The 15919-nt window shown below is 54.5% G+C and overlaps 1 protein-coding gene across 2 annotated transcripts; it reads right to left on the bottom strand.

Annotated features, from left to right (window-relative positions):
• Positions 1 to 8539: 8539 nt before the first annotated feature.
• MNX1 (motor neuron and pancreas homeobox 1) lies at positions 8540 to 12211 on the bottom strand. Of its 2 annotated transcripts, none has more exons than XM_065669257.1 (3): positions 11488 to 12211; positions 9342 to 9502; positions 8540 to 9243 (listed from the first exon to the last, which is right to left on the bottom strand). In XM_065669257.1, exons 1-3 carry the CDS (start codon positions 12098 to 12100, stop codon positions 8911 to 8913), a joined length of 1107 nt encoding a protein of 368 aa, XP_065525329.1. In that variant the 5' UTR covers positions 12101 to 12211; the 3' UTR covers positions 8540 to 8910. The 2 variants fall into 2 exon arrangements, with proteins under 2 accessions (XP_065525329.1, XP_065525330.1); XM_065669258.1 differs by having other exon boundaries at positions 9039 to 9243; positions 9342 to 9497; positions 11488 to 12189.
• Positions 12212 to 15919: the final 3708 nt, after the last annotated feature.

Raw genomic sequence — 15919 nt, 5'->3', positions numbered from 1 at the left:
TATAGCGAAGGTGTGAGGACAGTTGCTGTTGGTGATTCTATTATGTTTACCAATTTTTATCATGGTTCTGCTGACCATAATGCTACAGCTTGACAAAGGTGGAAGGCCTGTCAGAGTGTGCTGGTGGTCAGATGCGCATCTGCAAGCTGTCACTTCTGTGGTCCAGTCGCATCCCGAAGATAAAAGGCACATTGTGAAAAGGAAAGCTGAGATTATTGTATATTTAATTCTAATATATATTTTAATAATATACATGCATAAAAGTGTGCATATATAATGTATGATTTTAAGTATCATATTTTTTTAACCCCAGAGAAGTCCTACCAGAGTGTCTCCTTACAGCAGAGCTGTTGGTGCTGTAAGGTCTTTCTATAACAGCAGCAAGTCCCAGTGCTGGCAGGAGGCTTCCTGCAATGCTGCACACAAAGCACTGCCTGCCAGCAGAGGTTGCTGGAGAAGTTACACTGTTCTTGGACACGTTTTGCTTTGTTTGCTGTGGAATAAATGTTCAATAACACACATACACAAAGATGTCGATATTTCTCCATATCGAGTGTTAGCCAGCATCAAGCCCCCATCAGAAACGTTGCCTTATCATTCCAATAAGGGAGGTGCCACTTAAAATGTCCAAAATTAATTCATACAGGAGAGTTGGGGGAGTTACTACCTCATCAGCAAAAATGGGCTTTCAGTTGGTAAAAATACACTGTGCTGGAAATACACCAGGCAGCTACAGCTGCAGCACTAACCCTTACTCCTGACAAGCCAGTGGAAAATACAGCATGACCTGCTTTAGGTGCATTGAACTAAGAGCTGGATGTGTCTATTTTTTTTTAGCTGTAGAGTAGATGATCTCAATTCCCCCTTTAAACAGCACTATCCACTCATAGCTATTATCATGGTTTCAATTTTTGTTTTAAGCTGGACAGTGCTGTTTTAAACCTTCTCTGTTTTCTGTATCAGAATTAACAGGGCAGTGAAGTCTGGTTTTTAGCTTTGGCTGGAGTGTTACGCTGATAAATCATATACAAGTCCTTTTGGCAGGGTTTTAGCACGGCACCTGAATAGGCCAAGTATCTGCAGGGCTTTTTTTAACTTGACTTTTTTCCATTGTCCCACACACTGGGGATGACGAGTTGGTATCAGTCGCGCTCCAAAAGCGCAGACGCAAGCAGGTCTGCCCTGCCTCGCGGTAGCGAAGGTGTGCAACCCAATACTGTGCTTAAACCACATCTGGGATCGCTTGGTTCGCATTGTTCTACGGGTGAACTTTGCACGTGCAAAGTTACAGCCCGGGAGCAGTGTAGTGCCAAATGTGCACGACAGTGATTTCAGCTTAATAAATACATGAGTGGCAACTCTAATACTCAACTTTTTGTTGCATTGGGTGTAAGGGGAGCTTAGTGCCCGGCTACATTCTGTGTGTGCAAGAATCAATCCCTGATTTTCTCCTGCAGTAGATGAAGCTATTTTGTTTTCAGGAGACAATTTGATCTGTAGAGTCACTTTTCCAAAGGCAGGGTGTAAGTTTTACCCGAGACTTTCCAGGTTGGACTGATTTCAGGAATGGTAGGTAGCGATATGACTCTTTTACCATATGCCACTTCTTGTGATTTCATCTCTTGGAGGAACTTTCCTTCACCCTCCAGTGAAGCTGACTTTACCATGAGGCCTGCGGGCACGGACATTACAGCTGCTCGTATAAAATAGCTGTGCTGTCCTCAAATTCTGGTGTGACCTGCATCCTTACTTTAAAGCCAATTGCAGTAGCCTTCCACTAATTTAGATGCATGCACAATTCAGAATCGGATATCATGTGGTTTCCCTAATAACACTTTAAGGAAATGAAATTAGTATCTACTGAGAAAAAGCTTAGGAAGAGCCAGCTGGCACCAGAAATTCCTTAAAACTTGTGTCCTAGGACAAAACAGTTCACACACCAAAACCAGCTCACACTGTGTGAAGGAGGGCGTCAAAGTGAACGCATTCAAAAATGTCCGAGTAATGTAACTAGAATGAGAGGTACAGAGTGAAATTAAACAGACCTTTTCTGAATAGCTCCTTCAAAGTCCCTACTGTCTGTAACAGTGAAATGATGGTTTCATTTCGTAAGTGAAAGATTTCCAAGCATGACACTTTTTTCATTAAAAACTCCATTATGGGCTTTTTACTGCTCAGACGGTGAGAGTACCCTCAAGTCTCTTGGGTGCTCAGGTACACACGGCTCCAACGTGAAATAACAGGACTGTTGTCAGCAGGCAGTGAAGCCCACTGCAGGGATAGCTTTTTGTTACGGTCAGGAGATGGAACAACGCATTTTTCTAGTACAGAGACAATAAGCTGACTTGGTGTCACCTTGGGGAAAAATAAGTCATCTTGATTGCATTTCCTAGCCTTGCATTCACAAAATCATCCCTCCTCCTCCTCAGCCAAAGCCTTAGATTCTGAATGGATTTTTTTTTACCTTACTCTGTAGTTCAATTCACCCTTAACATGTTGCCTGGGTGGTGTTTACTTTCCAAGTTTCCCTAACTAAATGGTTTGAAACTGACTCCATTGGTCCTCTGAAGGTACGTATTATGCCAAGGATTACGCAGCTACTGTGCAGCAGAGATCAGGAAGCAGAGCAGAAAGGCAGGGACAGCAATGGCAATTTCCTATGGTGATAAAGGCTGTCCAGGGAGGCTCTAGGGGGCATTTCACCCCCCCTTCAGAGCTTGAGCAGCAGGCAGTGGGTCAGCTTGAAAGCTGATGTGGGTTTTGTTTTCCTTACCTGTGGTCTGAAAGCGATGTGAGAATCAGATACAGAGAGACACTAGAACCCATCCATGTGTCTTGGGCTGCCTTGTGAAACCTTACACCAGGCTTGTGAGTTTAAAGGAGCCTCCACGCTGCTAAGGGCTGGAGACGCAAATCTTTATTCCTAGCCAGATTTCTGACACCCTTGCGGATGCTGAGTAGCATTTTCCTTGCAATGGCCTCCTCCAGGGAGGAGCCAGGGCTAGTCAGGACTGATGTGCAGCTGCCGGAGGCACAGTACTAACAGGTTTTGCAGAAGAGAACATGGAAGCTTTTTCAACATTATCCCATATTCTTCTGCTGCTCAATCTCAAATCTAACCTCTAGATGTATTTTTCAGCCTTAAAGGTGAAGATGTGGAAGAATAAAGGAGTGGGGGGTTCGGGTATCATCTCACCATCCTTTGCTGATAAAAGAGCTTCCTTCCTCCCATCCCCAAAGCAAAGAGCACCCATGAGGATCTGTAGTGATAAGAGAGGTGTCTCCCTGGGCAGCTTCAGACTCAACAGAACAGGTCTTCTCCATGGTGCATGGCCCAAGCTGCCAGGAGTTGCTGCTCCCTGGGAGTTATCCAGCTTTAGACACCTACGCTGGCCTTCTCACCTTGGCATGACTCCACTAAAACCTCCATCCTGGGCTTCCCATCACCTGAATAGTGAGAACGTGGGTAAAATGCATAAGCTTTATTAAGGCAAACCATATACTTACACAGGTGTTACTCCAGCTCCTCCATAATCATTAATACTGCCTATGATCCTTTCATCAGAGGATTCCAAGTCACACAAAAAGGCAAAAGAGGTGGGAAAAACAGCTGTTCCAGGAGGTGGAGGACGAAGAAAGTTGAAATAACTTACATATATCCTGTAAGCAAATTACCTGCAGAACAGAGCTGAGCGCTGCGATGCTCTAAGCAGTAGAGAGGCAGCGGGCCACTGCTTCACATCAACTGAACTGCTTCTCCCAGCACCCTCAGTTCACCCTCACAAGACCATGCAAAATACTCATATACAGCGTAAAAATCCTCAGGCCGCAGTCAATCAGGCCCTTTGGAAAAGTTGGGGGGCTGAGAGCACTGGAGGAAGGAAGGTAAGTCAAGAAGATCCCGCAAGGAGGGTGAGAGCTGTGGCAGGAGCTGGGAAGGGAGAAGGAGGCAGCAGAGACAGCAGGAACCACTGGCTGACGCTGCTGAAGTGTCATCTTAATTATTTCTGGCAAAAGAACAGTGATTAACATCAATGACTGTGGACAACCTTTATGTAATTACTCATTAACATTTCTAAAATTGCACCTAGCTGCTACAGCAATACATGCTTTATAGATTCATCATGTTGAAGTCCAAAAAGAATCATTAGATGGTCTAAGCAGACCTCTGAGCATTGCCAGACGCTATTACACTGCAGAAATTAGCACCGGAGGCGGCTCAGCAGCTTCTGCTTGGCTCTCACGTACTTTCCAGAAAGGGCATCCGGGGATACCGAGCAATGGACAGTCTGCCCCATTCCATGAGATGCTGTTCTAAATTGGGATCACTCTCTTGCCCCATCCCCAGGTTAAAAACCCACGTTGGCTGCCTTTTGTTTGTATTTATGGATATGGTACCCACAGCCCAGCAGGGCTGGGTGGGGACAGGAGTTCTCCATCCCTGTCTCCTTTGTGCAGGGAGGGAGGAGGTAGCTGAATTAGAGGCTTCTGCATTGTCTATCCGTGCTCGCTCTTCAGACGCAAGTCCCACCTGCCAAAAGCTACCATCGGCCAAGAACATTAACAGAAGTCCTGTGAATAATAATTTTAAATAATGGATTAATTAGAGGAAATTGTGATCTGCTTACGAATGTCCTGCAAGCAGTAAAATGGAGCTAAGCCTTCCAGCTACACAATTCACTGCAAGCCACTGGCTCTGCTGGTTGTACAGGAGGAAAAGGGTGTCATCCTTCTCATCTACTGGTTTTAGAGACCAGTGCCAGCTAGATTTAATTCAGCAAAACCTGTTTCTTTTCCCAAAGGAAGCTGAAAACCTGATGTTGATAGCAGCTTGTGATCGGAGAAAGACCACTAGATGACCACTACGAGCTCCTACATGTTGCAAGTGATCCCACATTTCCATGCAGGCACTTCCATTTCCACACAGGAAGAAGCCTAGGACTTCAGTTAAAGTGCTTCAGTCCCCAGATTGGGGAAAATAAGACAGTAAACACCTCCTGAGTCCACTGCCCTTTCCTCACTCCTCAGGGCAAGAAAAACAAAGCAAGAAAAGACAAAACCACCTCATGTAATCCAGGACAACCCCAACCCACCACAGATATGATCCCGATGGCACGGGTATTAGTGGAAAATGGAAAACTGAGTAACATGCAATTGGTGTTGAACGCTGGCCAGACCTGAACCAGCACTTTGGGGGCAGAAGGACTGTAATTTGGTCACATTAAAAGCCCAAGGGAGGATAAGGTCCCCTGGGAGCTTCATCCCTTCCGCCATTTGTCCTGCACTGCTGTTCACGGGATTCAAACAGCCAGCCAAGGAGCACCCTGCACAGCTCAGGGATGATGAATGGCTCGGGTATTAAATATAACGTTTCTGCTTTCACAGCTGAAGCCCAGGGTGGTTATCCCAGCACCCACAAAGCACAAAGGGAAAGCTAGGAAAGAAAGGGGATCTGCGCAGAGATTCACCAGCCTGGGGCATCTCTGGTGCCTGAGGTGGAGGCCCAAGGGGAAGGTGTGTCAGAGGAGGAGGGAGCATAGGCGAGGGTCTTGCCAAGAACTAGAGAAAAACCCAATGTTAATCCCTTAGTTTTGGATGAGCACAACAGTTTGGGCTTCAGAAATAATCAATAGTCTTTCTGCTAGTGAAGTATTTCATTCCCAGCAGTTTCATGGAGAGTTTGAGGGGGATTATATATTTATGGTTTCCCATTTGAAAGACTTTTAGCAGGTTTACCTCAAACATATGGATCCTATTTTGGTTCTTTTGTTTTAGCACTTAATGCTTATGAAATTGCCAGTTAATGACATCCATGCCCAAACCATGTTGCTTTTTAAAGTAAAATGCCTACCAAAGGTCCATGTTCATACTTACCACTTCTCAAGTACAGCAATGAAAGTTTTAAGAGGCTTGTTACCTACTGTGTCTGGGGGAGGGAACCGAGCGAAACACGAAATTACAAACAGGGTGTTAGATTAAAGCCTTGCTAGCCCTGCTTGAGCTGCGGCTTAAGGCAGAGCAACCCCACCGACACCAATGTGGACCACAAGGCTGAGTGCGGGGGCACCCCGCAGATGGGTGCAGGGAAACTGGGGCGGGGAACGACAGGATGGGAGCATGAGGACCCTGGAGCAGGGTGAGGAGTACCTGGGTGCAGGGTCACGCTAAGGTGATGCTCTGGCGGAGTGCACGTCTACTCTGTCCTCAGCCCTGCCTCGGGCTGACCCGGGGCCGCGGGAGGTGACGGGGCCCATTCGATGCTGCGCGACTGGGCATACCGCGGAGCCCCCACCGTGGACTGGCCGCTCCGGGCGCGGAGCCTCCGCAGGGCGCGGAGCAGGTCGCCCGCGTGCCCCGGCTCCGCTAATCACCTTTGATTGGAGCCTTTGATTGCGCTGCACGTGGGGACGAGCGTCCTCACTTCAAAAGAGCGTGGGAAACCCCGATTAAAAGGCTTTTCTCCCCCGTGGGGACCGACACCTTCTTTGAAGCCCTTCCAAGCGACAGCGCAAACGCACCCACCGCCGAAGGACCCGATCGAGACTTTAAGTGACTTTAATTTCTTCTCCCCCCGCCTCCTGGCTCTCCGCCCCCTCCACCTCCTCTCAGTTTTGGAAACACCTGGTAAGTTGTAAAATGATTTACGAAGTGAAAGTGTTAAATGAGGCCACCAGCTGTAAGACTGACAGAGCTTTATGAGTTTTATTAGGTGCCCTATTATGGAAAATAAACTTTAATCCGTCCATAAAAACCAGAATCTGAAAAACATATTTGCCCTTGTAGTCTGGAACACTGAAGGTATTCTTGTGAGACGCTGGGCTTTAAAGAGATTAATTTTATTGAGACAGACACAATACACCGGTAGGACTTTGATACAGGGTCCGTGAGCGGCTCCCCGGATCCCTCAAGGCTGGTTTTCATAGGGCTGACACACGTTTGGACACACACCTCTTGGGCTTACAGCATATTTCTGGCCCTGTGGCTCACGTCTGGCAGTTTAATTAGCGGGTATTTAACTGGAAATTAATGGCTGAGGGAGGATATTTTGGGGGCGAGCTCCGGTAGCTCTTGATTTTTTTATATTAATAATTATAACTTTAAAGATAACGATGTGTCCCCCAAACCAATGAGGTTTAAATAATTTAAGGTGTAGGCAAGAGGTAAGTCCTGCTGGAAGTGATTGATTCGCACACGTGGTCGGGTTCAGGGCAGAGGAGCCTGCGCGGCCATTGCGCTGGGACTGCGCGGCCCTACGCGGCCGTTCACCCGCGAAGATGCAGCCGCAGCAGCGGCGTGGAAAACCGCAGGGCGAGGAATACCTTTTGTTTTCAACCGCCTTAAATTCTCTACAACCTGCGGCCGAAAGGAAATCGTTTACAAATTGAAATCAGAGCCTGGGGCGCGCCTGTGTGCGCACAAGGGTGAGGCTAAGTCGAGTTTATCCCGACCAAGTTTTTTGACATACGGGATCCATTCAGATTCACGATTCACCCCGGTGTGCCGGGCCCGTCAGGCAATAACCGCGTTGTCTCTAGATGCCACCTCCGGCGGCATCACCTGAAGCTCTCCGCGGTGGGGAACGCTTTTCCTCAGGGTAATCCCATGCCAGGATCTCCTGCACCCGCAGCCCGTGTTTCACGGGCCGGATTTTTAGAGAAGCCGTTTAGAGGGGCCGTGCTGTTCTCTTGTGGAAGGTTAACGCGGGTTAAGGAAAACAAAAAAATCATATCTATCTATATATATATATGTATGTATTTAAGGCTTGCGGGGGTAGGAACGTTGCGATTTTCAGAGCTCCCCATCCTCAGGGGCTATACAGGGAGCGGTGGCACCAGGGATATTGGGGCCGGGTCCCTCTGCGCCCCTGCACGGGAGCGGGAGCTGAGCCGCGCAGTCACTCGGGAGCGGGAATGAATTGCCAGACGTGGCCCTGAGCTGGTGGGGATGAGCCAGTGATTATATTTAAATTCGCTATAATTGATTCGGGGAAGAGCTGCGGTGACAAGGATGAATTGATCCGCGAATTTATTGGCGAGGTAAACCCCGCTGTTAGCGAAAAGTCCGCGCTTCGCTTCCGGAGCAGCCGCCGGGAAGCAGGGGGAGACCCTCGGTCCTTTGCCAGCCGAGCCCCCTTAGAAACCAGCCCCGGAAGAGAGGGGAAGAGGGACCCCACTGACGCCTGGGCTCCCACTCCCAGCCCCGGAGCCGCTTCCCGGCTGGGGCAAGCTGCTCCGGGGTGAGGATGAGGGGGAAAGCAGCGAACCAAACCAGAGGCAGAAGGGGGAGTGTGTGTGTGTGTGTGAATCCGTCTCCGTTCCTCCCGTCTCAGAAAGACCAGTGGCAACACTAGATACGGCGCCCACTTAAGCTGGTGTTAGAAACCTGTTCCCCACCCGGAGCACAGGCACCCCCCAGCCCGGCAGAACCCAGAATCCCCGCTCCGCACAGAGCGCTCATACCTCTCGAGTACGAAACGCCGTTTATTTTCCACCCCTCCGCGCAGGGGGGAGGGCTTGGGGAATAATTTAGCATGCATAAGTAGAGGTCATTTTTGTCTTTTTTATAAATATGATATACAAAAATAAAGACAGTACTGAGATTTCCAGCAGTTTTAACGTTCATGACATAAACAGTTTTCCCGATATATAGTAAGAACAAAACATTTCCGATATTCAGCAAAAGGAACGCACTTCCAGGGGGTAGGAATGGGGGGGAGTCAAGGTTTGACTGATTTTCAGTCAATAACACTGTATTCACCGTAAATCCTCTTCCCCGCCCGGCATGCGGAGGATCCTCTTCTCCATCTCCCTCCATGCCTGGAGGGGTCGGACCAAGGAGGGCAACGGGGCCGGTGCCGACCAAGAGCGGCAGGGCTCACCCCGGAGGGAGGGAGAGGGGCGTGCAGGGGGCTCACTGGGGCTGCGCCGGGGCTCCGGGCCGGCCCCGGGGCTGCGTGTCCTCCTCGTCCGCCTCGGAGCAGTCAGAGGAGTGGTACGGGCAGCATCGCCCGGCCGCCGGCGGCTCCTCTTCCTCCTCCTCTTCTTCCTCGTCCTCGGGCTCGCTGTCGGGTAGCTCCCGCATTCTCCTCCCGCCGCTCTTCTCCGGGGCAGACAGCAGCAAATCCTCATCCCCCTTGTCCTCCCCGCCGCCCCCCTTCTGCTTCTCGGCCTCCTGTGCCGCCTGCTCCTTTGCCTTCTTGCTGCGCTTCCACTTCATGCGACGGTTCTGGAACCAAATCTTCACCTGGGGGAGACGGGGACACACACACACCAGTTCACTCACCGCCCCCCCCGGCGGCAGCACCCACCCCACCACCAGCAACCCCGTCGGCGGGCACTCACCTGCGTCTCGGTGAGCATCAGCGACGTGGCCACCTCGAAGCGCTTGGGCCGCGAAAGGTACTTGTTGAGCTTGAACTGGTGCTCCAGCTCCAGCAGCTGCTGGCTGGTGAAGGCCGTGCGGGGCCGGCGGCACTTCCCCAGCAAGTTGGACTGCGCCTGGGCTGGGGAAGGAGAGCGAGGGGTCAGGCGGGGCGCAGAGGTGGGCGCGCAGCCCCCGGGATGAGGCAGGAAAAGCAGGAAGGCGAGAATTGGAGCAAGGATGGGCAGTTACACACCGGCGCACGGACCGAGAGATCTCGCCCAGCCTCCGGCACAGTGTCAGCGCAGCCCACACAAGGACCAAATAAATAAAAACAAATCTTTTAAATCAATAAAAATCTGTCTCTTGATTTCCCAAGAGCCTAACAAATGCGAGACAATAAAACGGAGGCAGGATCGCGGCGAAGAGGTCCCGAGCTCTCCGGGGAGCAGCAATTTGCTCCATTTAACGTTTTAGTTAAACGCGCCGCACTCCCAGTCCGCCCATACCCGTTTAATTAACGGGATTGCAGCGGGCACCCCTCCCTCCTTCCCTCCCGCTAGCCGGGAGCACCGGCTGCCCGTCCGAGCGTCAATCAGTGCCGAGGGCTGCAAAACTGCCTTGGAACAGGAAAAAAAGAATATACAGTAAAAGCGGCGTATTGTCCACGCTCGGAAAGAATAACTCAAATCAAGGACTCCGTGTGTGTATATGTAATAGATAATGGGTACATAAAAGACACGGGGATATATATATATGGATATATGTATAAAAATACATATAAAAGACCGGGGGATGGGCAAGAAGGAAGCCACGGGGCGGGGGGGAAGGCTGAGCACCTTCGCGGAGCCTGGACACGGCGGGGGATGCACCGCGGCAATGCTGCTGCCCATTTCTCGAAGCATTTCGGCTTATTTGATTTAGGAGAAAACCGTCCAGCCCCGAGGCAGGGCCGCGCTCGGAGCCGCTCTCTGAAGAGGCCGGACAGAGGAGGCCAGTGTCCGCGCCCGGGCAGCCGCGCCTGGGAGGTTTTGTCACCGCGGTGCGATTTGCCGAGGCTCCATTCTCGTTTCGCTCCTGTTATTTATTCCCGCTCTGCTCCTTGTTTGAGAGGCAGGGCTCTGACAGCTCTCCTAATTATTTTTCTTTCTTCCTGAACGTTCCAGTCTAAACAACCCCAATTCGAGGGAAAACAATGGACTTTTTTGTCCGCGAATGTGTGCGCGGAGTACGAGAAGGGGAGGGGGGGGGGAAACCAAACCCAACACACTAAAAAAAACGAATCGCAATTCTTTTCCTGGCACGGTTTTGGTAAAACTACACCTCCGGTATTGTTAAATCGGCCATTCCCACAGAGAGCTCACACCTCCGAAAACGATCTTTGCCTAAACCAGATGCACGCAAGGTTCCTTCCACCGCCGCGAGGCCTAGTGCTCGGCAGGCGCGCCTTGGCCGCGGATTGTCTGCTTCAACGCGGCATTCCCAGCCCAAAACGGAAACCGTTCCGACTCCATTTATTTGGTGTCCCATCGTGATCCCCAAGGAGCGCGGAACCCCGAATTTCTGGATAACCCCAGATGCTCCCTATGCTCCCACCAGAGCCTCCCATAATTATTATAAGCCTGCTTCCGATAAAAGAGAAATAAAATTGAGAACGGCAACTACGCGATGGGACCTGCCACCCCGCTTTTGAGGGTAGACGCTGAGACCAGGCTCTTGGAGGAGCCCAGGGGAATACTGCCCCCGCCTTGCCCGCCCCTCCCCGACGGCTTTTGCCCCCTGTGGAAGGCGGCAACAGGCGTTCGCAACGGCAGGAACCGATTTCCCACCTTCCTGTTGATCCTGCCGGGAAAAGTCAGGCTGCACTGGGCGACCCCCAAGCCCCGGTCCCCTTTATGGATCCCTATTTCCCCCCTCTAATAACAATTAAATAAATAAATAATTAAATGAAATACAATACTAAATGTCGCCTCCGGTTTAAACCTGCAGCTTATCTACGCAAGGGCAGGGATTTTCCCCTCCCCTCCTCTTTCCTAGAGGCAAGTCCCCGAAGGCCCCAGCACCGGGACGGGACAGGGATGCGGGTCAGGGGATGAGGTTGCGGGGCGGCGGGAGGCAGATACTCACAGCTGAAGTCAGGCATTTTGGGGAGGATCATGCCAGCTGTGGAGGCCCGCAGCCACTGGTCCAGCTGGAAGGTACCGGCGCTGAGCTTGATAGGATCGGCGGCGGGATGGGTCGGGTGAGCTCCCTGCACTTGCGAGTAGGGGTAGGAGAGGGCCGGGTGCTGCCCGCCCAGCGCCGAGTACCCGTACACAGGGTGCCCGTAGAGGGCCGCCTGCGCCGGCATGCCCGGCCCGCCGGGAGCCGCGGGGTGCAGTCCCAGGGCCATGCCGGCCGCCGAGGCGTGGTGGTGCGGGTGTGCGCCGGTACCGGGCAGGAAGCCGGGTTTGGGGACCAGGGCGCAGTGTGCGGCCAGGAGGCGCGGCGGAGAGGGGCTGTCGGTGCGCAGGCAGTCTGCGGAGCCGCCGGCGGGATGCTCGGAGGAGGACGAAGAGGAGGAGGAAGAGGAAGAAGAGGAAGAAGAAGAGGACGGGGGGCTGCCGCTCCCGCTGCTGCTACTGCCGCTGCCGCCCAGCGAGGTGACCAGGGCCAGCGGCGCGCTCTGCCCCGCCGCCACCGCCTTGGGGGGGTCGACAGCCAGCAGCGCGTCGATGCGGAAATTTTTGGATTTTTCCATGGGAGCGCGGGCGGGCCTGGCCGGGAGCGGGGCCGGGAGCGGGGCAGGGCAGCGGCGGCGAGCGGGCTGCCCCGGGCCGGCCGCGTCTCCCGGCGGCGGCGGGCGGCAGTGCGGCCGAGCTCCGCGGCGCGTCCCTTCAAGGGCCGCAGGCGGCTCCCATTGGGCCGGCGCCGCTGCGGCCTCGCCCGCCATTGGCCCCGCTGCCCACCTGTCACGGAGGAGCGGGGGGAGGCCCGCCCCCTTCCACACCCCCTCTCCCCCCGCCCGGTGGCGGGTAGCGGGGGTCGGGGCGGAGGGGGGGGGGGCTGGCCCGGTGTAGGTGCCGAGCACCGGCTGCGCTCCACGGGGACAGCCCCGCCAGCCGCGGGCCGGCCTGGCCCTGCCGGCCGAGGGGTCCCTCGTCCTCTGCTCAGTGATCGCTTTCCACCGTTCCCGCACACGCAAGTATTTGCCATAAACGCGCCGCCGACCGCTTTTTAACGAGTCGGAAAGAATAAACACCTGTGGGTCAGGGAGTCACGCCTGCCACCAGCCCCCGGGTTTGTCAACAGCGTTATTAGACCTGCTTATCTAACACAAACAGGCCCGAACAGAAAAGGGAAAGAGGGGGGCGAGGGGTCCCTCCCCCGTTTCCTGGGGGGGGGGGTGCAGGGTGAGGCGGTGTGAGCGGGAGGTCAGGCCGCGTTACGGACCGCTGCCACGGTAAACACGCTCTCTTCGAAGAGCCTTTGCCAGCCCCGGGCAGAAGGCGCCCGGCTGCGGGAAATGCCCGTGTGGCGACCGCGTCGCCGTGAGCCCCCCCCCCCGGTACGGGCGGCTTCGTGCCCCAGGGGCAGCGGTGCCACGGCGGCGAGGGAGCGGTGTTTTCCCCGTTCGCGTCCCGGGGATGAGAGACCTGGAAGCAGCGAAAGGAGCGAGGAAACGGGCGAAAGAAGGGGAGAGAAGGAAGAAGCGGAGTCCGGTACAACCAACAAAATACCCGACAGCTTTGCTCCTGCTCCCCTTTCCGCCGCTGCTCGGGGGTTAAAAGGCCTGGAGCACGTCTGCGGGGTGTGCACACGCACACACAGACACACATCCATGCACACACACATAGATACTCATATGTGAACGTACACAGACACACGCGCGCGCCTTTTGCTCTGTGCCCCGATATTCCCCTTCTCTCCTGCACCCACACTTCTTTCCCCTGACCTCTCTAACTGGAGCCTCCGGCCGCACTCGCACAGCAGACACGCAGATACAAGCAGCTCAGACATGCAGACACAACAACAGCAAGTGCACAGACACGAGCAGGGCGGACACGTGGCCACAACCACAGCAGACACACAGACACAACCACAGCAGACACACAGACGCACGTGTACAGGCCAGGCACAATCGGGTTCGGCAGACAGCCGTGGCAGGCAACATCGACACGCCGGTGACCCCACAACCGCACATGGTACAGGCAGAGCAGATGCACCGGCACCCGCGCAACAGCCGCTCCCGCACCGGGAGCTCCGACATGCATCCCTGCACAGCCCGCACCCGCAGGTGCTCACAGCACCGTGCCCCCCGCTCCCCGGACTCTGCAGAAGAAGAGGGGGGAAACGAGCTGCGGGATCACTGCTACGAATCTCTCCGGCTCTGCCGGGCCACCGGCGGGCTCCGAGGGCCCGGGTAGGCCCCTGGGAAAGGGCCCGGGGGTTTCTGCCTCCCGCCGGGGCTCCCACCTGGGCCCACGTTTCCTCCTGGACGACACTTTGGGCCCTACACATGAGGCAGCCCCATGGCAGCAAGTGTCCCGAGCGAGGGCTCGGCTCCATCTCCGGAGGCGATGCTGGTCCCACACCCTCCTTCCCTGCACGCCGGCGGGCTGAGGGTCGCCTCCCTTCAGTGTACCCTGGGCAGGGGTATCCAGCCCGCTGGAGTCGGAGACACGGCTGTCACCGGCCAGGGCACCACCGATGCCAACTCCCGACGGCCGGGCCGGCAGTGCCGGGGCTGCGCGGGTCGTTCCACACGCACTGAGATCACTTTGCGGCCCCTTCTCGGGGCAGTTTTGGGGGAGGAGGGGGGAAATCATCCCTCGCAAGCAGAGAGCCGGGAGCGCAACGCTGCGCTCAGGACACGGGTGGGGGACTCGTGTCCGCGGCCGGCGGGAGAGGTGCCCGATGCTGTGAACGCTTCTCAGCCGCTGCGGAGCTGGAGGGGGCGAGGGCCGCATTCGCATCGTCGCCCGCCCTGCTCCACTCCACCGCCGCCTCCCGGGGTGGGCTCCGGCGGGTCGCCACGTCCAGGCACCCCGCGGCTCCCGGCTCGGAGCCGCACTCAGGCACCCTTTGGCTGATGCACGCGGGGAGAAGCGACCAGCAGGCTTCAGCTAAGCAGCTAGCAGGGCCCGAGCAGCGCTGCCGAGGCCGGGCGCCTCCATCCACCACAGCCCCAGCCCTTCGGGAGCACACCAAAGGGCCAGGCCGGGCCGCGACCGCCGCGGCCGCTCGCCTTCACCTTGCTCATCTCTCCCAGGCTGCTCTCCCACCCGGGAGGGGTCATTTAGAGAAGGATTTCGATGTTCAGACCTTTCTGACCTTTTTGGTTTTTAATCGAGTACCATTTTTTTTTCTACTTTTCTTTCTTTTTTAAAAATATTTTTATTCTTTTTTCCCTGATTATTTATAATTTTTCTTTCATTTTGTGTTTATTTCCTTTTTTTCTTTCAATTTTTCTTTTATTCTTTTTTTTCTTTTATTTCTTCTTTTATTTGTTTTTTCTTTTTTGATCGTTGTAATGTATTTTTTCCTCGCTCCGTTCCGTTCCCTGTGTTTGCCCTCCCCCCCCACTACCCCCCAAAGGTGCCGCAGGGCATCCGGACAGGCTGAACTCCCCGCGGCTCCCGCACCTGTGTTGATCCAGTATATTGCCCGGGAGCCAACAATGCGCGGTTATCTCGGCGGAGATAGCGCAAGGAGCGCGCTGCGCCGACACCTCCGGGTGGTCCCCTTTCAGCAGACCCGCGCTGCCCCGGCCGTGGGCAAACAGATGCCGATCTGCCCTTTTGAACAGCCGGGGCGGTGCGTGGGGCCGTGGGGTAACCCCGGGTGTCACCGGGAGGGAGGGTGGGTACCCGGGGGGAAGGACGAAGAGCTCAGAGCCCAGCGCTGGGGAGTCGGGGAGCTCGGTCCTCTGAATGCCCCCCCCCCCCCCCCCCGGTCTCCCTACGCCGTCCCGTCTCTCCAAAGCCGTTACAAGCCGCGGGCGCGGGTCCAGCGTTATTGCCAAAAACACATATTACACTGCGACATTCTGTAAATGAGATAATGATACATAAACCTCCCTGATAAATGTGACATCCTCGGGATGTCTCCTCTAAATTAGCCGCTTGCATTGACTGCTAATAATGGTGAGTTTATGAAAGCAATTTCAGTGCAAAAAGCACAGGGTCTTCTCGGTCTAATCAGCCTGCTTCTCTTAATGGATGAGGGGGTCAGCCGGAGAATTATTGACACTCTGCTGCCCTTAACCTGTTTCCCAATAAAGCTGATTAGTTTTTGTCAATTCATCAGCTAACCACTCTCGCCGGGACTGCATCAAAGCCGTATTTGCTCAGGGGAAATCAACAAGTCACAGATCAGATCCATTACGGAGCGGCTGCGGCTCCCTGGCTCGGGGCGGGGGGGGGGGGGGGGGGGATGGTCCCAAGCACCGGGGGGTGTGTGTGGGGGAGAGGCTCTTTTGGGGAGAAAACGAGCCCCTCGGGGCATGCGGGCTGGCAAAACCGGCCCTGGGCACTTGGGCGTTGGCAAACCTGGGCGGTTTTCGGCCGGGAAAGGAGAA

Source organism: Lathamus discolor, chromosome 2 (genome assembly GCF_037157495.1).
Source record: "Lathamus discolor isolate bLatDis1 chromosome 2, bLatDis1.hap1, whole genome shotgun sequence".
NCBI classification, from domain to species: Eukaryota; Metazoa; Chordata; class Aves; order Psittaciformes; family Psittacidae; genus Lathamus; species Lathamus discolor.
The sequence above is the reverse complement of the archived record's forward strand: the minus strand, read 5'-3'. Positions and strand labels throughout refer to the sequence as shown.